Genomic DNA, 20,689 nt, shown 5'->3' on the forward strand with positions numbered 1-20,689 from the left:
GTGAGAGGTCGGGTACCCGCGGGCTACAGCTGTGTGAGCGGGCGACTCACAGGCGACTTCATTTGGGCACCGATCAGAGACGAAACACACACACACATCTAGAAACACACCAGAACACTCGAATAGAACCGCAGACATAGAAAACACAATCATGCACAAAAACACTCAGAGAAAATAAGTGTCTCTTTAAGACAGGGGAGAGGAAAAACAGAGGCATTTATCAAAGAGCATTGTGGGAGCTGTAGATTTAGTCTGGGGCTGGGACCTACTACACTCAATACTTTCCATCGTTTTACAAGCTTGTCACAGGGAAGTAGGGATAACAGTTCATCTCCTCTCAGATACACATTAGCGTTACATACTGTTCTGATGCACATACATCCGATATACATTCTCTCCTAAGCCTCTCACAAGACAGCTTCTTTAATAAAAATGACACCAACCCATTTGTTTCTAAAAGTCTAATCCAAAGGGCTTTTTATTACATTCTCTCAAAACTGTGCGGCACTGTTCGTTTTTCACAGTGGGGCATGTAACAATGTTTGGTCCTAGTTCAATCATTTTTTGCACGTGAACTTGTCCTGTACAACATTCATGTTGTGAAACACAGAGCGCCACAAAGCGTTTAGTCAAAGACACAAGTTATTGAGGAGAATTAAAAAAAAAGTGAACCCACTGACGTCAAACAGACATAACATAACATAACACAGACCTGAGAGGAGAGTCCGCCGGAGTCCATCCCCATCTTCTTCCACAACGTGACTTTAACGCAACATCTACAAACCACCCGGGCCAAATGAAACAGTGAGTCTCACAGTTACGTGTGCCGAGCTCAAGAAAATTTGCACAGACCTTTTACACAACAGTAAGGAAAAAAACAAACCTAAAGCCACTGGCCAAGGACAAAGTCATTTTAACAGTGACCATTCCTATATACTCTAACATACACACTGTCCCTCATACTCAGTAAGCAAGGAGTGAAAAGAGACAGACCTAAAGGGAGAGAGAAAGACATACATACAGAGGGCGATTAAGAAGATACAAACATTAAACAATAGTTTCATAGCACTAACTTGAATCACCCTGCTTTGTCTACAAAAACAGGCATAGAACAGGTGCCTGGTGCATCAGACTAGCTGATTACGGTACAAAACCTTTGCTATAATACATTCATTAAGCTGAGTTAGGAAACGATACACATCTAAATTCATCAAGACACGTACAGACAACACACAGATACAGGACGTACAGGTACAGTACAATACAAAGAGCTGTTTGGATTGTCATTGGTCAGGCTGGCACAGCGATCCTCTAACAGAAGGTGGTCTGGCTGGCTGGAAACACTGTACCGCTTGCAGGGCTGTGTGTTGCAGAATACGAGCAGGTGCTAGCTAGTGTTTTTACATGTATGGTTGTGCATGTTTGTATTCTTGGGTTTGTGTGCATGTGTTTGTGGATTCAGGTGTGTGTGATTGAGTATGTTCCTGCAAGTCCTCACAAACGATCATGAGGGCTGCTTGAATCCCCCCCCCCCCCACACTTTTCATTTCTCTGCTATTGTCTCAGTTTTAAGGTTTTCCTGCTTCTGTGTGCTGAAAGCTGCTGATGGGGGGGTGAAAGTGACCTTGTTTTACCCGAGGGGACATACGGAGGGATGGACGGAACGCGGGGGTTATTCTTAGCCTGAGGCGGGTGTGGCTTTGGCAAGGCATGGTGCCACACGAGGGGGCGAGAGGGCGGGGTAGATGTCAGAGTGCCCGCGTGTAGGCGGGGTGTTTAGGGCTTACCGACGCACAGGGCTGTGGGTTCCACTGCGAGACGCTGCCACTGGAAGGAAGGGAGGGGAAGGGCTTTGATGTCGCACGTCCAACTCCTAGACTGTTCTACTGGAGTTTCTGACTGGGCCTCATCTTCTACACCACACCTTCATCTAACACAGACACCAGAAGTCCTGACTATGGACCAGCATCCGCCCTGATAGAAGTGTGTTTGTCAATGAATATGAGTGTATATGTGAGACTGTGTGTGGGTGTGTGTAACTGAATGTATTTATTGCATGAAATTATCAGCCCTCTCCAGCAGCAGCATCTGGCTCTTTCTTTTTCTCCTTGACCTTCACAGATGACTTTCTTGACACTTTCTCTTTCCCAGGCTCCTTCAAAGACTCTTTGCTGGTGTCCTTAGAAGACTCCTTTCCAGATTCCTTGGAGGACTCCTTCTTTTCCTTGGAGGACTCCTTCTTTTCCTTGGACTCTTTCAAAGACTCCTTTTTTGACTCTTTCCCAGGGTCCTTGGGCTCTTTAGGCTCCTTGGTCGACTCCTTCTTTTCCTTAGAGGACTCCTTCTTTTCTTTCTTCACTTCTTTCACAGGCTCTTCTGCAGTCTCTTCCACTGTCTCCTTGACTGGCCCCTCAGCAGACACTTTCTTGTCCTTGGATTCTTTATCTGAAAAGGGCCAGACAGAGAGATAGGAGTGATTAACACGTTATTATGAACAGAACTCCCACACGTCATTAACTTGGGATTCATCTGTGATGGCGGATAGACAGTCCCTTCTCTCCATCTCTGATGCGTGGTTTAGAGATGTTCTGTCATTTAGTGGTGACCAATAGGCTGAGGGGAATCTGAGCCAAATGCTCTCCTGTGGTGTTAGCTATGGATAACACTGTTCATAATATAGGTTAAGATTGAATTGTTAGACACTATTGCACTGTTGAAGCTAGGTACACAAGTATTTCGCTACACCTGCAATAACATCTGCTAAATATGTGCATGTGACCAATACAATTTGATTTGATTAGCATTGTGCTCAAGCTAACAGGCATCGCGCCGACAGAAACAAAGATCTCTCTGGTAAGAAGAAGGGCGGGGTGTATGCCTTATGATTAACGAGTCGTGGTGTGATCATAACAACATACAGGAACTCAAGTCCTTTTGTTCACCTGACCTATAATTCCTTACAATCAAATGCCGACCGCATTATCTACCAAGAGAATTCTCTTCGATTATAATCACAGTCATGAACATCCACCCCAAACAGACACCTCGACGGCCCTGAAAGAACTTCATTGGACTCTATGTAAACTGGAAACCACATATCCTGAGGCTGCATTTATTGTAGCTGGGGATTTTAACAAGGCTAATCTGAAAACAAGGCTCCCTACATTTTATCAGCATATCGATTGGGCGACCCGGGCTGGCAGCATTCTGGATCATTGTTACTCTAACTTCCGCGACACATACAAAGCCCTCCTCTGCCCTCCTTTTGGCAAATCTGACCACGACTCCATAAAGTTGCTCCCAGCCTACAGACAGAAACTAAAACAGGAAACGCCCGTGCTCAGGTCTGTTCAACGCTGGTCCGACCAATCTGATTCCACGCTTCAAGATTGCTTTGATCACGTGGACTGGGATATGTTCCGGATAGAGTCGAACAACAACATTGATGAATACGCTGATTCGGTGAGCGAGTTTATTAGCAAGTGCATCAGTGATGTTGTACCAACAGCGACTATTAAAACCTTCCCCAACCAGAAACCGTGGATTGATGGCAGCATTCACACAAAACTGAAAGATCAAACCACTGCTTTTAATCAGAAAAGGCGACCGGAAACATGACCGAATACAAACAGTGTAGCTATTCCCTCCACAAGGCAATCAAACAAGCTAAGCGTCAGAATAGAGACAAAGTAGAGTCGCAATTCAACGGCTCAGACACTACAGTCAATCACGGACTACAAAAAGAAAACCAGCCCCGTCGCGGACCACAATGCCTTGCTCCCAGACAAACTAAACAACTTCTTTGCTCGCTTTGAGGACAATACATTGCCACCGACACAGCCCGATACCAAAACCTGCGGACTCTCCTTCACCGCAGCCGACGTGAGTAAAACATTTAAACGTGTTAACCCTCTCAAGGCTGCCGGCCCAGACGGCAACCCTAGCCGCGTCCTCAGAGCATGCGCAGACCAGTTGGCTGGTGTGTTTACAGACATATTCAATCAATCCCTATCCCAGTCTGCTGTTCCCACATGCTTCAAGAGGGCCACCATTGTTCCTGTTCCCAAGAAAGCTAAGGCAACTGAGCTAAATGACTATCACCCCGTAGCACTCACTTTCGTCATCATGAAGTGCTTTGAGAGACTAGTCAAGGATCACATCACCTCCACCCTACCTGACGCCCTAGACCCACTCCAATTTGATTACCGCCCCAATAGGTCCACAGACAACGCAATCACACTGCTCTAACCCATCTGGACAAAAGGAATACCTATGTAAGAATGCTGTTCATAGGCCTCCCGGGTGGTGTAGTGGTTAAGGGCGCTGTACTGCAGCGCCAGCTCTGCCATCAGAGAATCTGATGACTCTGAGCCCAGGCTCTGTCGTAACCGGCCGCGACCGGGAGGTCCATGGGGCGACGCACAATTGGCCTAGCGTCGTCCGGGTTAGGGAGGGCTTGGTCGGTAGGGATGTCCTTGTCTCATCGCGCACCAGCGACTCCTGTGGCGGGCCGGGCGCAGTGCGTGCTAGCCAAGGTTGCCAGGTGCACGGTGTTTCCTCCAACGCATTGGTGCAGATGGCTTCCGGGTTGGATGCGCGCTGTGTTAAGAAGCAGTGCGGCTTGGTTGGGTTGTGTATCGGAGGACGCATGACTTTCAACCTTCGTCTCTCCCGAACCCGTACGGGAGTTGTAGCGATGAGACAAGATAGTAGCTACTACAACAATTGGACACCATGAAATTGGGGAGAAAAAGGGGTAAAAAAAAATTTAAAAAGAAAAAGAATGCTGTCAATGCTGACTACAGCTCAGCATTTAACACCATAGTGCCCTCCAAACTCGTCATTAAGCTCGAGACCCTGGGTCTTGACCCCGCCCTGTGCAACTGGGTCCTGGACTTTCTGACGGGCCTCCCCCAGGTGGTGAGGGTAGGAAACAACATCTCCACTCCACCTCTCCTGCACTCCCTGTTTACCCATGACTGTGTGGCCATGCACGCCTCCAACTCAATAATAAAGTTTGCAGACGACAGCCTACAGTGGTAGGCTTGATTACCAACAACGATGAGACGGCCTACAGGGAGGAGGCGAGGGCCCTCGGAGTGTGGTGTCAGGAAAACATCCTCACACTCAAAACAAAGGAGATGATCGAGGACTTCAGGAAACAGCAGAGGGAGCACCCCCCTATCCACATCGATGGGATAGTAGTGGAGAAGGTGGAAAGTTTTAAGTTCCTCGGCGTACACATCACGGACAAACTGAAATGGTCCACCCACATAGACAGCGCGGTGAAGAAGGCGCAGCAGTGCCTCTTCAACCTCAGGAGGCTGAAGAAATTTGGCTTGTCACCGAAAACACTCACAAACTTTTACAGATGCACAATTGAGAGCATCCTGTCGGGCTGTATCACTGCCTGGTACGGCAACTGCTCCGCCCACAACCGTAAGGCTCTCATTCCAGAGGGTAGTGAGGTCTGCACAACGCATCACCGGGGGCGAACTACCTGCCCTCCAGGACACCTACACCACCTGATGTCACAGGAAGGCCAAAAAGATAATCAAGGACAACAACCACCCGAGCCACTGCCTGTTCACCCCGCTATCATCCAGAAGGCGAGGTCAGTACAGGTGCATCAAAGCTGGGACCGAGAGACTGAAAAACAGCTTCTATCTCAAGGCCATCAGACTGTTAAACAGCCTCACTAACATTGAGTGGCTGCTGCCAACATACTGACTCAAATCTCTAGCCACTTTAAAAATAAAAAATTGGATGTAATAATAATAAATAAATTATTGTATCACTAGTCACTTTAAACAAGTCACTTTAAACAATGCCACTTTATATACTGTTTACATACCCTACATTACTCATCTCATATGTATACTGTACTCTATACCATCTACTGCATCCTGCCTATGCCGTTTGGCCATAAATCATCCATATATTTATATGTACATATTCTTATTCATTCCTTTACACTTGTGTGTATAAGGTAATTGTTGTGAAATTGTTAGATTACTTGTTAGATATTACTGCATGGTCGGAACTAGAAGCACAAGCATTTCGCTACACTCGCATTAACATCTGCTAACCATGTGTATGTGACAAATACAATCTGATTTGATTTGAGTTGTCAGTCCGCTCAAGTTAGCAATGTAAGATGTCAAGGTGATCCTAGATTTGCATTGTGCCGATGCTGTGGTTAGCATACTGTTAAACAATGCTATTATGTACAGTACAGCAGAGAGGACTGTGACCCTCGGTACAATTAAGTTCAGACGGCTTCCAAACCCTCCCAGACAAATTGTATTACAACGGCACCTGTCGCATCACACCCCCCCCCCCCCCCCCCCCACATTGGATTGGCTCTTTGATAAGATAATTGTCTCCCAACAATGAGACGTCCTTATCTCCATGAGAAAGGAGAGTGCTGTGTGTGTAGGGGGGCTGTGGTGAGTGCTCTAAAAGACTGTGTGTGTTTAGAGACTCCGGAGAGGGACTCCAATCAGCTGGGTAATCGTCTAGGGCTTACAAAGTCCTGGCTGAAGTGTGTGTGTACTGGCTTTTTGTGTGCATGGCTCCGTCTGAAAGGTTCAGTGTGTATCGTGTGGGAGGTGAGTTCTAGTGTGTAGGCCAGGGTGCTGTATCTGATGTGCACGGTCAGGTGCAGTGTGTGACCTACACGATCCAGTGTGTAGAGCGTCATTGTTGCTAGAGCACAGTGTATCAAGGCTGAGTGTGTATCAAGGCTGTGTGTGTTAGTTGAGGGGCCATATAAACTGGCCTGTTTTTCCGCCTGCGGCCTCCGGCTCTTTTGTCTAGCCTTCCTAAATGATCCCCACAGGCAAGCCAGTGTAAAAATAACCAAATAAACCAGAAAAAGACAGAACTGGTTAAGACTCAACAGAAAAGCCTGTGTGGGCCTCCCGGGTGGCGCAGTGGTTAAGGGCGCTGTACTGCAGCGCCAGCTGTGCCATCAGAGTCCCTGGGTTCGCGCCCAGGCTCTGTCGTAACCGTCTGCGACCGGGAGGTCCGTGGGGCGACGCACAATTGGCCTAGCGTCGTCTGGGTTAGGGAGGGATTGGTCGGTAGGGATCTCCTTGTCTCATCGCGCACCAGCGACTCCTGTGGCGGGCCAGGCGCAGTGCGTGCTAGCCAAGGTTGCCAGGTGCACGGTGTAGTCTCCGACACATTGGTGCGGCTGGCTTCCGGGTTGGATGCGCGCTGTGTTAAGAAGCAGTACGGCTAGTTGGGTTGTGTATCCGATACACAATCCGATACACAACCCAACTAGCCGTACTGCTTCTTAACACAGCGCGCATCCAACCCTGTATCCGATACACAACCCAACTAGCCGTACTGCTTCTTAACACAGCGCGCATCCAACCCGGAAGCCAGCCGCACCAATGTGTCGGAGACTACACCGTGCACCTGGCAACCTTGGCTAGCACGCACTGCACATTCAGCCTTCGTCTCTCCCGAGCCCTACATGAGTTGTAGCAATGAGACAAGATAGTAGCTACTACAACAATTGGATACCACGAAATTGGGGAGAAAAAGGGGTCAAATAAAAAAAATAAAACAATAATAATAATAAAAAAGAAAAGCCTGTGTGAAGTAGCAGCAACGTGCCAGTAGAAGCCTGTGTGAAGTAGCAGCAACGTGCCAGTAGAAGCCTGTGTGAAGTAGCAGCAACGTGCCAGTAGAAGCCTGTGTGAAGTAGCAGCAACGTGCCAGTAGAAGCCTGTGTGAAGTAGCAGCAACGTGCCAGTAGAAGCCTGTGTGAAGTAGCAGCAACGTGCCAGTAGAAGCCTGTGTGAAGTAGCAGCAACGTGCCAGTAGAAGCCTGTGTGAAGTAGCAGCAACGTGCCAGTAGAAGCCTGTGTGAAGTAGCAGCAACGTGCCAGTAGAAGCCTGTGTGAAGTAGCAGCAACGTGCCAGTAGAAGCCTGTGTGAAGTAGCAGCAACGTGCCAGTAGAAGCCTGTGTGAAGTAGCAGCAACGTGCCAGTAGAAGCCTGTGTGAAGTAGCAGCAACGTGCCAGTAGAAGCCTGTGTGAAGTAGCAGCAACGTGCCAGTAGAAGCCTGTGTGAAGTAGCAGCAACGTGCCAGTAGAAGCCTGTGTGAAGTAGCAGCAACGTGCCAGTAGAAGCCTGTGTGAAGTAGCAGCAACGTGCCAGTAGAAGCCTGTGTGAAGTAGCAGCAACGTGACAGTAGAAGCCTGTGTGAAGTAGCAGCAACGTGCCAGTAGAAGCCTGTGTGAAGTAGCAGCAACGTGCCAGTAGAAGCCTGTGTGAAGTAGCAGCAACGTGCCAGTAGAAGCCTGTGTGAAGTAGCAGCAACGTGCCAGTAGAAGCCTGTGTGAAGTAGCAGCAACGTGCCAGTAGAAGCCTGTGTGAAGTAGCAGCAACGTGCCAGTAGAAGCCTGTGTGAAGTAGCAGCAACGTGCCAGTAGAAGCCTGTGTGAAGTAGCAGCAACGTGCCAGTAGAAGCCTGTGTGAAGTAGCAGCAACGTGCCAGTAGAAGCCTGTGTGAAGTAGCAGCAACGTGCCAGTAGAAGCCTGTGTGAAGTAGCAGCAACGTGCCAGTAGAAGCCTGTGTGAAGTAGCAGCAACGTGCCAGTAGAAGCCTGTGTGAAGTAGCAGCAACGTGCCAGTAGAAGCCTGTGTGAAGTAGCAGCAACGTGCCAGTAGAAGCCTGTGTGAAGTAGCAGCAACGTGCCAGTAGAAGCCTGTGTGAAGTAGCAGCAACGTGCCAGTAGAAGCCTGTGTGAAGTAGCAGCAACGTGCCAGTAGAAGCCTGTGTGAAGTAGCAGCAACGTGCCAGTAGAAGCCTGTGTGAAGTAGCAGCAACGTGCCAGTAGAAGCCTGTGTGAAGTAGCAGCAACGTGCCAGTAGAAGTGGGCCAGTTAAACAGGGAGCAGTGTCTTATTGTCCTGACTGAGAGCTGGGTTTCCATTTGGGTAACACGGAGGAGAACCGGGCACGCACGCGTACTCCCTCAGATCTTTTCCAATCACACATAAAAGAGGATGGCTGTAGTGACCTGCCCCGAGGAAAAGCTGAACTCTCTCATTCATATATAAACACAAATGCACGCAGACACAGCAGAATATAGAGTTTAGGTTGATATGTATGTATTGATTATGCAAATATTCTGTGTGTGTGGGTGTTTGAGTACATACATGAAAGTTTGTCTATGTCTCTATAGATGGAGTGTGTGTGTAGCAATGGTTAATCCTGTGCTGTGCGGTAGCGACAGGGCTAATCCAGGCTGGACACTGTCTGTCTGTCACTACTACTCTGATTGGGAGACTCAGGTGTATATATATATATATATATATATATATATATATATATATATATATATATATAAATAAGAGAGAGAGAGAGAGAGAAGCCTCTCTGTCCACACTTCACTCCTCAGCAGCTGAAAAGACACGAACAAGTAGAGACACCAGGGGAACTGACACATCAGATCTCTGTGTGTGTGTGTGTGTGTATTGATAGGAGTTAGAAAGTGCGCGTGTGTGTGCTCATGCTTGAAAGAATGGGATAGTATGGGAGTGTGTTAGATAGGGAGAGAATTGTGTGTGGGTGAGAGAGAAAGAGAGAAAGAAAGGAGAGAGAGAACTAGCCAAAGTAAAATGCATGAAGTCACAAACATCTTCCTGACAAACACCACCCCCTTTGTCAGAATCAAGCATTGATTGACAGTCAGGTTTCCTTCTACAATCAGTCCCATTGTGACAGACCCAAGTCCAAACCACATCAACACTTCAGTTGCTGCTGCTACTCCCCAGACAGAAATACATGGGCGATCACATAGCAGTAAAAGAGCTGTCAGACATTTTCCATCCAGACAACCAGAACCCTTTTGGGTTAACAGGGCCATTATATCAGGACTTGATAAACATTTCCATCGTAAAAGATGGGGTTAAAGCATAAGAGAGTCAGGTCCTCTCCTATTTTTATTTGATCAACAAAGTAACTAAGTGGAACCTTCTAGACCACATATGTCAGAGTCAAGGCCCGCGGGCCACATCCGGCCCGCAAGAAGGTTTTTTACGGCCCCTGGGATGATCTTGATTTATTATTAGAACCGGCCCGCAGCAAGCCGGCAGCCCGCAGATCTTTTACACGCACCAATACTACATTTCCCACAATGCAAAGGTGACGCACCGAGCAGTAGGCTGCTTCATTTCAATATTTATTGGCACAGCAGTCGTCAGCATCACAGTAAAATTAACTTTCAGATACCCATCAAAAATGGCAAAACGGAAGGTGGATACTGAGAACCGGGGGTTTCAAACAAGGTGGGAGTCGGAGTATATGTTCACGAAGGTAGCTGGAAAACCTGTGTGTCTTCTGTGTGGAGAAAGTGTGGCGGTACTGAAAGAGTATAATCTGAGACGACATTATGAAACGAAACACGCGGACAAAAACAAGAATATGGACATGGAACAAAGGCTACAAAAGGCAGAGGAATTAAAACGAGGCCTCAAATCTCGACAGGCTCTGTTCAAAAAAGCCAAATCACAAGGCCAGGCTGCTGTCAAGGCCAGTTTTATTTTGGCAGAAGAGATCGCTAAATCAGCCCGGCCATTTACGGAGGGGGATTTCATCAAAAACTGCATGATTAAAGTTTGTGACGAAGTTTGCCCAGAAAAAAGGCAACTCTTTTTAAATGTGAGTCTGAGCAGAAACACCATTGCCGAGAGAGTAGACCAGTTGTCCATCAATCTAAAAGAGCAGCTTGTGAAAAAGGGAAAAGATTTTATTGCATATTCCTTGGCTGTGGATGAGAGCACCGACATTTCTGACATTGCCCAGTTGTCAATTTTCATCCGCGGAGTGGACTCCAACCTAAGCGTGACAGAGGAGTTTTTGGCTTTACGTCCTATGCATGGCACAACTACGGGGCATGATTTGTATGAAGAGGTGTCAAGATGTGTAAATGAGATGGAGCTGCCTTGGGAAAAACTCGTGGGTTTGACAACCGACGGAGCACCTGCGATGTGTGGACACAGGAGCGGACTGGTGGCGAAGATACGGGAAAAGATGCAAGAGGAAAACGCGACAGGTGAGCTGACAGCTTATCATTGTATCATACACCAGGAAGCGTTGTGCGGTAAAGCCTTGAAAATGGAGCATGTAATGAGCATCATCACGCGCACAGTTAACTTTATCAGAGCCAAAGGTTTGAATCACCGCCAGTTCAAGGCATTTCTGACGGAGTTAGAAACGGAGCATGGTGATTTGCCTTATCACACAGAGGTGCGATGGCTAAGCCAGGGAAAGGTGCTTCAAAGATGTTTCGAGCTTCGTGAGGAGATTTGTCTGTTCTTGGACAGCAAAGGGAAAGACACAACACAACTCCGAGACGAAATGTTTCTGTGTGAAATGGCTTTTCTGTGTGACATTACGAGTCATCTGAATGCAATAAACTTGCAGCTGCAGGGTCGGGATCGTGTCATCTCTGATATGTACAGTACAGTGAAGGCATTTAAAACCAAACTGACTCTGTGGGAGACGCAGATGCGGAAAGAAAATTTGAGCCACTTTCCCAGCTGCCAGACCATGAAAGAGAAGCTCTCTACCAGTGCGTTCCCGAGCACACAGTTGGCTGATAAAATAGGTATGCTTGCCGCTGACTTTCGACGCCGATTTGCTGACTTTGAAGCACAAAAAAGCAGGTTGGAACTGCTCGGTAACCCATTTGCTGTTGACGTGGAAAGCTCACCACCAAACCTCCAAATGGAGTTGATTGACCTCCAATGCAATGATGCACTGAGGGCAAAATATGCGGCAGTGGGTGCTGCGGAGTTCGCCCGTTTCCTCCCCGGCACAATGCCCCAGCTGCGCATCCAGGCTGCTCAAACGTTGTCTATGTTTGGCAGCACATACCTGTGTGAACAACTGTTTTCTTTGATGAACCTGAACAAAACATCACACAGAAGTCGACTTACTGCTGAACACCTCCACTCAATTCTGAGGATTTCTTCAGCTCAGAGCCTTACCCCGAACATTGATGAACTTGTGGAAAAGATGGGACACCACCAAGTATCACCCTCAACCTCAAACAAGTGAACATTACTGTGCAATCACATATTTAGAGTTTTTACTCAGTTCAAGTTTAAAAGTTAAAATTTAATATTTGTTTTCACTGCATGTTACTTCTCCTTAAACAAAGTGTTGTTTTTGATTAATAGATTTTTGCACTTTATTTTTTTGTATTTCAATCCAATTATATTTTAAAAATATTTCAGTTGAGTGGATGATAGAAAATTGCTATTATTGTTTTTTCTTTGAAGTAAATTTAGCCCACTTTTGCTAAAATAGAAAATATAGTCTACTGATGGTGCCTTGAATACCGGTTTCTTTCATTTAATGTTCATGTTATGGGGATATTTATATAAAGGAAATTTGTCTTTTGTGTCTGTTGAAAATTAAAGATTACTGACAGAGCCATAAGAAAATATTGCTTTATTTATCTGATCATATTGTAATATATTTGTTAGGTTTTCAGTAGGTTCAATTAGGTTCACTAGACTATATGCGTCATTTAAAAATTTTTCAATGAACATTCGAACAGTCCGGCCCTCGTCTTGTAGCTGATTTTTTTATTTGGCCCTCCGTCCATTTGACTTTGACACCCCTGTTCTAGACTAAATAGAGCATCAGTTTTACCGTGGGCCTCTCTGCAGAGGAAACATCAGCAAACAGTCCCCAGCTGTAACGCTAACCCAATACCACAACAGCATCACCATCACTAACATTGTCATACTAACCTACGTCAAATATGTTTGCAGATGTTCATTTTATGAGGCCTGAGGTAGAGTATCTCATGATAAGCTGTAGACCACACTATCTACCTAGGGAGTTTATCAGTATTTTTCGTAGCTGTCTACATACCACCACAGACTGAGGCCGGCACTAAGACCGCACTCAATGAGCTGTATTCCGCCATAAGCAAACAGGAAAACGCTCACCCAGAGGCAGCGTTCCTAGTGGCCGGGGACTTTAATGCAAGGAAACTTAAATCAGTCTTACCAAATTTCTATCAGCATGTTAAATATGCAACCAGAGGGAAAAAAAACTCTGGACCACCTTTACTCCACACACAGAGACACATACAAAGCTCTCCCTCACCCTCCACTTGGCAAATCTAACCATAATTCTATCCTCCTGATTCCTGCTTTCAAGCAAAAATGAAAGCAGGAAGCACCATTGACTAGATCAATAAAAAAGTTGTCAGATGAAGCAGATGCTAAGCTACAGGACTGTTTTGCAAGCACAGACTGGAATATGTTCCGGGATTCCTCCGATGGCATTGAGGAGTACACAACATCAGTCATTGGCTTCATCAATAAGTGCATCAATGATGTCGTCCCCACTGTGACCGTACGTACATACTCCAACCAGAAACCATGGATTACAGGCAATCTCCGCACTGAGCTAAAGGCTAGAGCTGCAGCTTTCAAGGAGCGGAACTCTAACCCGGAAGCTTATAAGAAATCCTGCTATGCCCTCCGACGGACCATCAAACAGGAAAAGCATTAATACAGGACTAAAATCGAATCGCACTATACCGGCTCAGACTACAAAGGGAAGCACAGCCGAGAGCTGCCCAGTGACACGAGCTTACCAGACGAGCTAAACTACTTTTATGCTCGCTTCGAGGCAAATAACACTGAAATATGTATGAGAGCACCAGCTGTTCCGGAAGACTGTGTGATCACATTCTCCGCAGCCAATGTGAGTAAGACCTTTAAGCAGGTCAACATTCACAAGGCCACAGGGCCAGACGGATTACCGTGTACTGAGAGCATGCGTTGACCAACTGACAAGTGTCTTCACTGACATTTTCAACCTCTCCCTGTCCGAGTCTGTAATACCAACATGTTTTAAGCAGACCACCATAGTCCCTGTGCTCAAGAACACTAAGGTAACTTGCCGACCCATAGCACTCACGTCTGTAGCCATGAAGTTCTTTGAAAGGCTGGTCATGGCTCACATCAACACCATTATCCCAGAAACCCTAGACCCACTCCAATTTGCATACCGCCCTAACAGATCCATAGATGATCCAATCTCTATTGCACTCCACACTGCCCTTTCCCACCTGGACAAAAGGAACACCTACAGTTGAAGTTGGAAGCTTACATACACCTTAACCAAATACATTTAAACTCAGTTTTTCACAATTCCTGACATTTAATCCAAGTAAAAATTCTGTGTCATAGGTCAGTTAGGATCACCACTTTATTTTAAGAATGTGAAATGTCAGAATAATAGTAGAGAGAATGATTTACTTCAGCTTTAATTTCTTTCATCACATTTCCAGTGGGTCAGAAGTTTACATATACTCAATTAGTATTTGGTAGCATTGCCTTTAAATGGTTTAACTTGGGTCAAACGTTTCAGGTAGCCTTCCACAAGTTTCCCACAATAAGTTGGGTGAATTTTGACCCATTCCTCCTGGCAGAGCTGGTGTAACTGAGTCAGGTTTATAGGCCTCCTTGCTCGCACATGCTTTTTTGGTTCTGCCCACAGATTTTCTATGGGATTGAGGTCAGGGCTTTGTGATGGTCACTCCAATACCATGACTTTGTGGTCCTTAAGCCATTTTGCCACAACTTTGGAAGTATGCTTGGGGTCATTGTCCATTTGGAAGACCCAAGCTTTAACTTCCTGACTGATGTCTTGAGATGTTGCTTCAATATATCCACACAATTGTCCTCCCTCATGATGCCATCTATTTTGTGAAGTGTACCAGTCCTCCTTGCAGCAAAGCACCCCCACAACATGATGCTGCCACCCTCGTGCTTCAAGGTTGGGATGGTGTTCTTCGGCTTGCAAGCCTCCCCCTTTTTCCTCCAAACATAACAATGGTCATTATGGCCAAACAGTTCTATGTTTGTTTCATCAGACATTTCTCCAAAAAGTACGATCTTTGTCCCCATGTGCAATTGCAAACCGTAGTCTGGCTTTTTTATGGAGGTTTTGGAGCAGTGGCTTTTTCCTTGCTGAGCAGCCTTTCAGGTTATGTCGATAAAGGACTAATTATACTGTGGATATAGATACTTTTGTACCTGTTTCCTCCAGCATCTTCACAAGGTCCTTTGCTGTTGTTCTGATTGATTTGCACTTTTCGCACTAAAGTACGTTCATCTCTAGGAGACAGAACGTGTCTCCTTCCTGAGCGGTATGACGGCTGCGTGGTCCTATGGTGTTTATACTTGCGTACTATTGTTTCTACAGATGAACGTGGTACCTTCAGGCGTTTGGAAATTGCCCCCAAGGATGAACCAGACTTGTGGAGGTCTACCATTTTTTTCCTCAGGTCTTGGCTGATTACTTTTGATTTTCCCATGATCTCAAGCAAAGAGGCACTGAGATTGAAGGTAGGCCTTGAAATACATCCACAGGTCACCTCCAATTGACTCAAATTATGTCAATTAGCCTATCAGAAGCTTCTAAAGCTATGACATCATTTTGTGGAATTCTCCAAGCTGTTTAAAGGCACAGTCAACTTAGTGTATGTAAACTTCTGACCTACTGGAATTGTGATACAGTGAATTATAAGTGAAATAATCTGTCTGTAAACAATTGTTGGAAAAATGACTTGTGTCATGCACAAAGTAGATGTCCTAACCGACTTGCCAAAACTATTGTTTGTTAACAAGAAATTTGTGGAGTGGCTGAAAAAACTGTTTTAAATTACTCCAACCTAAGTGTCTGTAAACTTCCGACTTCAACTTTACGTGACAATGCTATTCATTGACTACATCTCAGTGTTCAACATCAATAAGCTAAGGACCCTGGGACTAAACACCTCCTTCTGCAACTGGATCCTGGACTTCCCGGCGGCCCACCCACAGGTGGTAAGGGTAGGTAACAACACATTCACCACGCTGATCCTCAACACAGGGGCCCCTCAGGGGTGCGTGCTCAGTCCCCTCCTGTACTCCTTTTTTACTCATGACTGCACGGGCAGGCACGACCTCAACACCATCATAAAGTTTGCCGATGACAACAGTGGAAGGCCGATCACCAAAAACGGCAATACTGCCTATAGGGAGGAGGTCAGAGACCTGGCTGTGTGGTGCCAGGACAACAACCTCTCCCTCTGCGTGATCAAGACAAAGAAGATGATTGTGGACTACAGGAAAAAGAGGACTGAGTGCACCTCCATTTTCATCAATAGGGCTGTAGTGGAGCAGGTTGAGAGCTTCAAGTTCCTTGGTGTCCACATCACCAACAAACTAACATGGTCCAAGCACACCAAGACAGTCGTGAAGAGGGCACGACAAAACATATTCCCCCTCAGGAGACTGAAAATATTTGGCATGGGTCCTCAGATCCTCAAAAGGCTCTACAGCTGCACCATCGAGAGCATCCTGAGTGGTTGCAATACTGCCTGGTATGGCAACTGCTCGGCATCTGAACTCAAGGCACTACAGAGGGTAGTGCTTACAGCCCAGTACATCACTGGGGCAAAGATTCCTGCCATCCAGGACCTCTATACCAGGCGGTGTCAGAGGAAGGCCCTAAAAAATTGTCAAAGACTCCAGCCACCCTAGTCATAGACTGTTCTCTCTGCTGCCGCACGGTAAGCGGTTACGGAGTGCAAAGTCTAGGTACAAGAGGCTTCTAAACAGCTTCTACGCCCAAGCCATAAGACTCCTGAACATCTAATAAAATGGCTACCCAGACTATTTGTATTGCCCCCCCTTTACACCGATGCTACTCTAGGTTGTTATCATCACGTTAATAACTCTACCTACATGTACATAATGCAAATAAATTCATTAAAAATCCTACAATGTGATTTTCTGGATTATTTTTCTCATTTTGTCTGTCATAGTTGAAGTGTACCTATGATGAAAATTAAAGGCCTCTCTCATATTTTTAAGTGGGAGAACTTGCACAATTGGTGGCTGACTAAATAATTTTTTGCCCCACTGTATGTGTGTGTTCATGATAGTGTGTATTGATATGTATGGTGTGGGTTCATGATAGTGTGTATTGATATGTATGGTGTGGGTTCATGATAGTGTGTATTGATATGTATGGTGTGGGTTCAAAGAAGTTTGACTGCAACACTGTACACTCCCGTCAGCAACACAAAAAACAGCCAAACAAATGTCAACAAGTTGATAACATTTCCCCAGAAGAGAATGGTCCTATCACCTTCTCTTCAAAACAAAGATTTTCCGCTCCGCTTCCCCTCTAAGAGAAAAGAGCGGGTGCTCTTTAGAGCTTCAGGGGGCCATAGTCAAAATACACACAGGCCTCACAGAGCGCCTGCATTCCCCTGTGTCCCCTGCTCTGTGATGTGACGTGCGTGTGTGATTTGTGTGTGAGCATGGTCCAGACTAAACGGCCACAACAGCATTGTATGTTAATCTAAAAACAAAACGTAGAGGCTGGCAACGTGGGAATGAAGGGTTGAGAGAGGAGAGGAGGGGACAGAGAGGAGAGGAGAGGAGGGGACAGAGAGGAGAGAAGAGGAGGGGACAGATAGAGGAGAGGACAGAGATAGGAGAGAAGAGGAGGGGACAGAGAGAGAAGGGGACAGAGAGAGGAGAGGAGGAGACAGAGAGAGGAGAGGGGAGGAGAGGATAGAGAGAGGAGGGGACAGAGAGAGGAGAGGGCAGGAGAGGAGAGGACAGAGAGAGGAGAGAAGAGGAGGGGACATAGAGAGGAGAAGAGAGGACAGAGAAATCAGAGGAGAGGAGGGGACAGAGAGAGGAGAGGAGGGGACAGAGAGAGGAGAGGGGAGGAGAGGACAGAGAGAGGAGGGGACAGAGAGAGGAGAGGGCAGGAGAGGAGAGGACAGAGATAGGAGAGAAGAGGAGGGGACAGAGAGACGAGAGCAGGAGATAGAGAGAGGAGAGCAGGAGACAGAGAGAGGAGAGCAGGAGACAGAGAGAGTAGAGCAGGGGACAGAGAGAGGAGAGCAGGAGACAGAGAGAGGAGAGCAGGAGACAGAGAGAGGAGAGCAGGAGACAGAGAGAGAAGAGGAGGGGACAGAGAGAGGAGAGCAGGAGACAGAGAGAGGAGAGGAGGGGACAGAGAGAGAAGAGGAAGGGACAGTATACAAGCTAGGTAATTGTCGGTGGAACAGGAGACTTGGGTTGCACCACATATACAGACAAACACATATTCCGGTGTCAGAGACCAGTTACCTTTCTAGCTCCTCTATGCTCTCTTTAAGCACACACGCACACGCCACACACACACACAAGCTGTATGAGGGGTGGGTGGAGGTTGGGGTTATGTTCACGCGGCTGTGTAAACACTGGGCTGTAATCCCAGAAGTCGTGGTGTCTAAGTCAGTAACCCCTCTGGTAAACCACTGCATGATCAAGCAAATTACACTCCCAATAGGAGGGGGGATTCCAGTCCCATCCAACTCACAGGCAGTGCTGGGGCCACTGGAACCACAGAGAAAAGGTTCTTAGTGGGAGACACCAGTGTTGGGACAGCTGCTAATGAAATGGCTACTGACTGTGTGTGTGTGTGTGCGTGTGTGTGTGTGTTTCTGTCTGTCCAAGGGAAAAGTTCATGTGTGATAAATTATGTGTCTTTGTTAGAGTGCTTATGTATGTATGTGTGTGTGTGTGTGTGTGTGTGTGGGTGTGTGTGTGTGTGTGTGAGGGAGAGAGAAAGTGTGTGTGTATAACCGACTGAGTGTGTATCTATGTGTTCCCTCCCCTGGCCTGTCTGTCTCTCAGCAGCAGGTCTAGTTAATAAAGCAATCTATCCTCCTGAGGAGAGGTCAGGAGAGGAGAGAGAGAAGAGAGAAGAGCAGGGAACAAAGAGAGGTAGAGTCAGGGGACAGGAGAGCAGGGGACAGAGAGAGCAGGGGACAGAGAGAGGAGAGGACAGAGAGAGGACAGGAGAGGAGAGCAGGGGACAGAGAGAGGAGAGAAGAGGAGGGGACAGAGAGAGGAGAGGTCAGGAGAGGAGAGAGAGAAGAGAGAAGAGCAGGGGACAAAGAGAGGAGAGGAGGGGACAGAGAGAGGAGGGGACAGAGAGAGGAGAGGAGAGGACAGAGAAAGGAGAGAAGAGGAGGGGACTGAGAGAGGAGAGCAGGAGACAGAGAGATGAGAGGAGGGGACAGAGAGAGGAGAGGGCAGGAGAGGAGAGGACAGAGAGAGGAGAGGGCAGGAGAGGAGAGGACAGAGATAGGAGAGAAGAGGAAGGGACAGAGAGAGGAGAGCAGGAGACAGAAAGAGGAGAGCAGGAGACAGAGAGAGGAGAGCAGGAGACAGAGAGAGGAGAGAAGGAGACATAGAGAGGAGAACAGGAGACAGAGAGAGGAGAGCAGGAGACAGAGAGAGAAGAGGAGGGGACAGAGAGAGGAGAGCAGGAGACAGAGAGAGGAGAGGAGGGGACAGAGAGAGAAGAGGAAGGGACAGTATACAAGCTAGGTAATTGTCGGTGGAACAGGAGACTTGGGTTGCACCACATATACAGACAAACACATATTCCGGTGTCAGAGACCAGTTACCTTTCTAGCTCCTCTATGCTCTCTTTAAGCACACACGCACACGCCACACACACACACAAGCTGTATGAGAGGTGGGTGGAGGTTGGGGTTATGTTCACGCGGCTGTGTAAACACTGGGCTGTAATCCCAGAAGTCGTGGTGTCTAAGTCAGTAACCCCTCTGGTAAACCACTGCATGATCAAGCAAATTACACTCCCAATAGGAGGGGGGATTCCAGTCCCATCCAACTCACAGGCAGTGCTGGGGCCACTGGAACCACAGAGAAAAGGTTCTTAGTGGGAGACACCAGTGTTGGGACAGCTGCTAATGAAATGGCTACTGACTGTGTGTGTGTGTGTGCGTGTGTGTGTGTGTCTCTGTCTGTCCAAGGGAAAAGTTAATGTGTGATAAATGATGTGTCTTTGTTAGAGTGCTTATGTATGTGTGTGTGAGGGAGAGAGAAAGTGTGTGTGTATAACCGACTGTGTGTGTATCTATGTGTTCCCTCCCCTGGCCTGTCTGTCTCTCAGCAGCAGGTCTAGTTAATAAAGCAGTCTATCAGTCCATCTGGGGGTGGTGGACGGAGAGGTAGAGTCAACGCAGAGACAGAGGAGTGTGGAGAGGCTTTAATAACTCCTCTCAGACAGGGAGGGGCTGTCCCTCACTGTGTGTGTGTGGGAGGGAGTTGATGTGGATACACAGAGTCGGGGTCTCTGGGTCAGATGCCCAGAGATATGTTCAGTCCACACACTCAGGCCTTTGTCTGTCTGTGGGATGTCTGAACAATATGTTTCGTATGTGTCAGGACAGGGCGGCATTATGGCATAGACCAACAAGGCTTGGGCCTGAGCTAAATAAACACAGCCAAACAGACTGAACTCCAGTCTGTCTTGACCATAGACTACTATGGGAAGGCTTTCAGTTACAAACTGGTCCAGACACAGAGGATCTATGACTATGACCAGCCCGAGGAATACCAACTCTGCCGTGTTTGGTACACACCTTGCAGGCTGGAGATGGGGAGGGGTGTTGACGTGGTTCTAGACCATTGTGTTTGTGGCAGAACCGCCTCGTTTGACCCATTCAGCAGTCAGACTCCAGCTGAGCCCCAGCTACAATAGAGCGTCTGTGTCTTTCCCAAACCTGGGAGAACTGTCAGAACTGGCCAACCCTGGCCTAAACCTGGCCCAACC

General features: G+C 47.2%; 1 protein-coding gene across 3 annotated transcripts in view; it reads right to left on the minus strand.

Annotated features, from left to right (window-relative positions):
* Positions 1-446: 446 nt before the first annotated feature.
* Positions 447-20,689, minus strand: part of LOC139392123 (Bardet-Biedl syndrome 9) — a 210,835-nt gene continuing 190,592 nt past the window's right edge. For all 3 annotated transcript variants that reach the window (XM_071139862.1, XM_071139846.1, XM_071139854.1), the window contains one exon: positions 447-2,445. In XM_071139862.1, the coding sequence (XP_070995963.1) occupies positions 2,066-2,445 (380 nt within the window). In that variant the 3' untranslated portion in view covers positions 447-2,065. The remainder of the gene's footprint in view (positions 2,446-20,689) is intronic.

Source organism: Oncorhynchus clarkii, chromosome 3, assembly GCF_045791955.1.
Source record: "Oncorhynchus clarkii lewisi isolate Uvic-CL-2024 chromosome 3, UVic_Ocla_1.0, whole genome shotgun sequence".
Classification (NCBI taxonomy): Eukaryota; Metazoa; Chordata; class Actinopteri; order Salmoniformes; family Salmonidae; genus Oncorhynchus; species Oncorhynchus clarkii.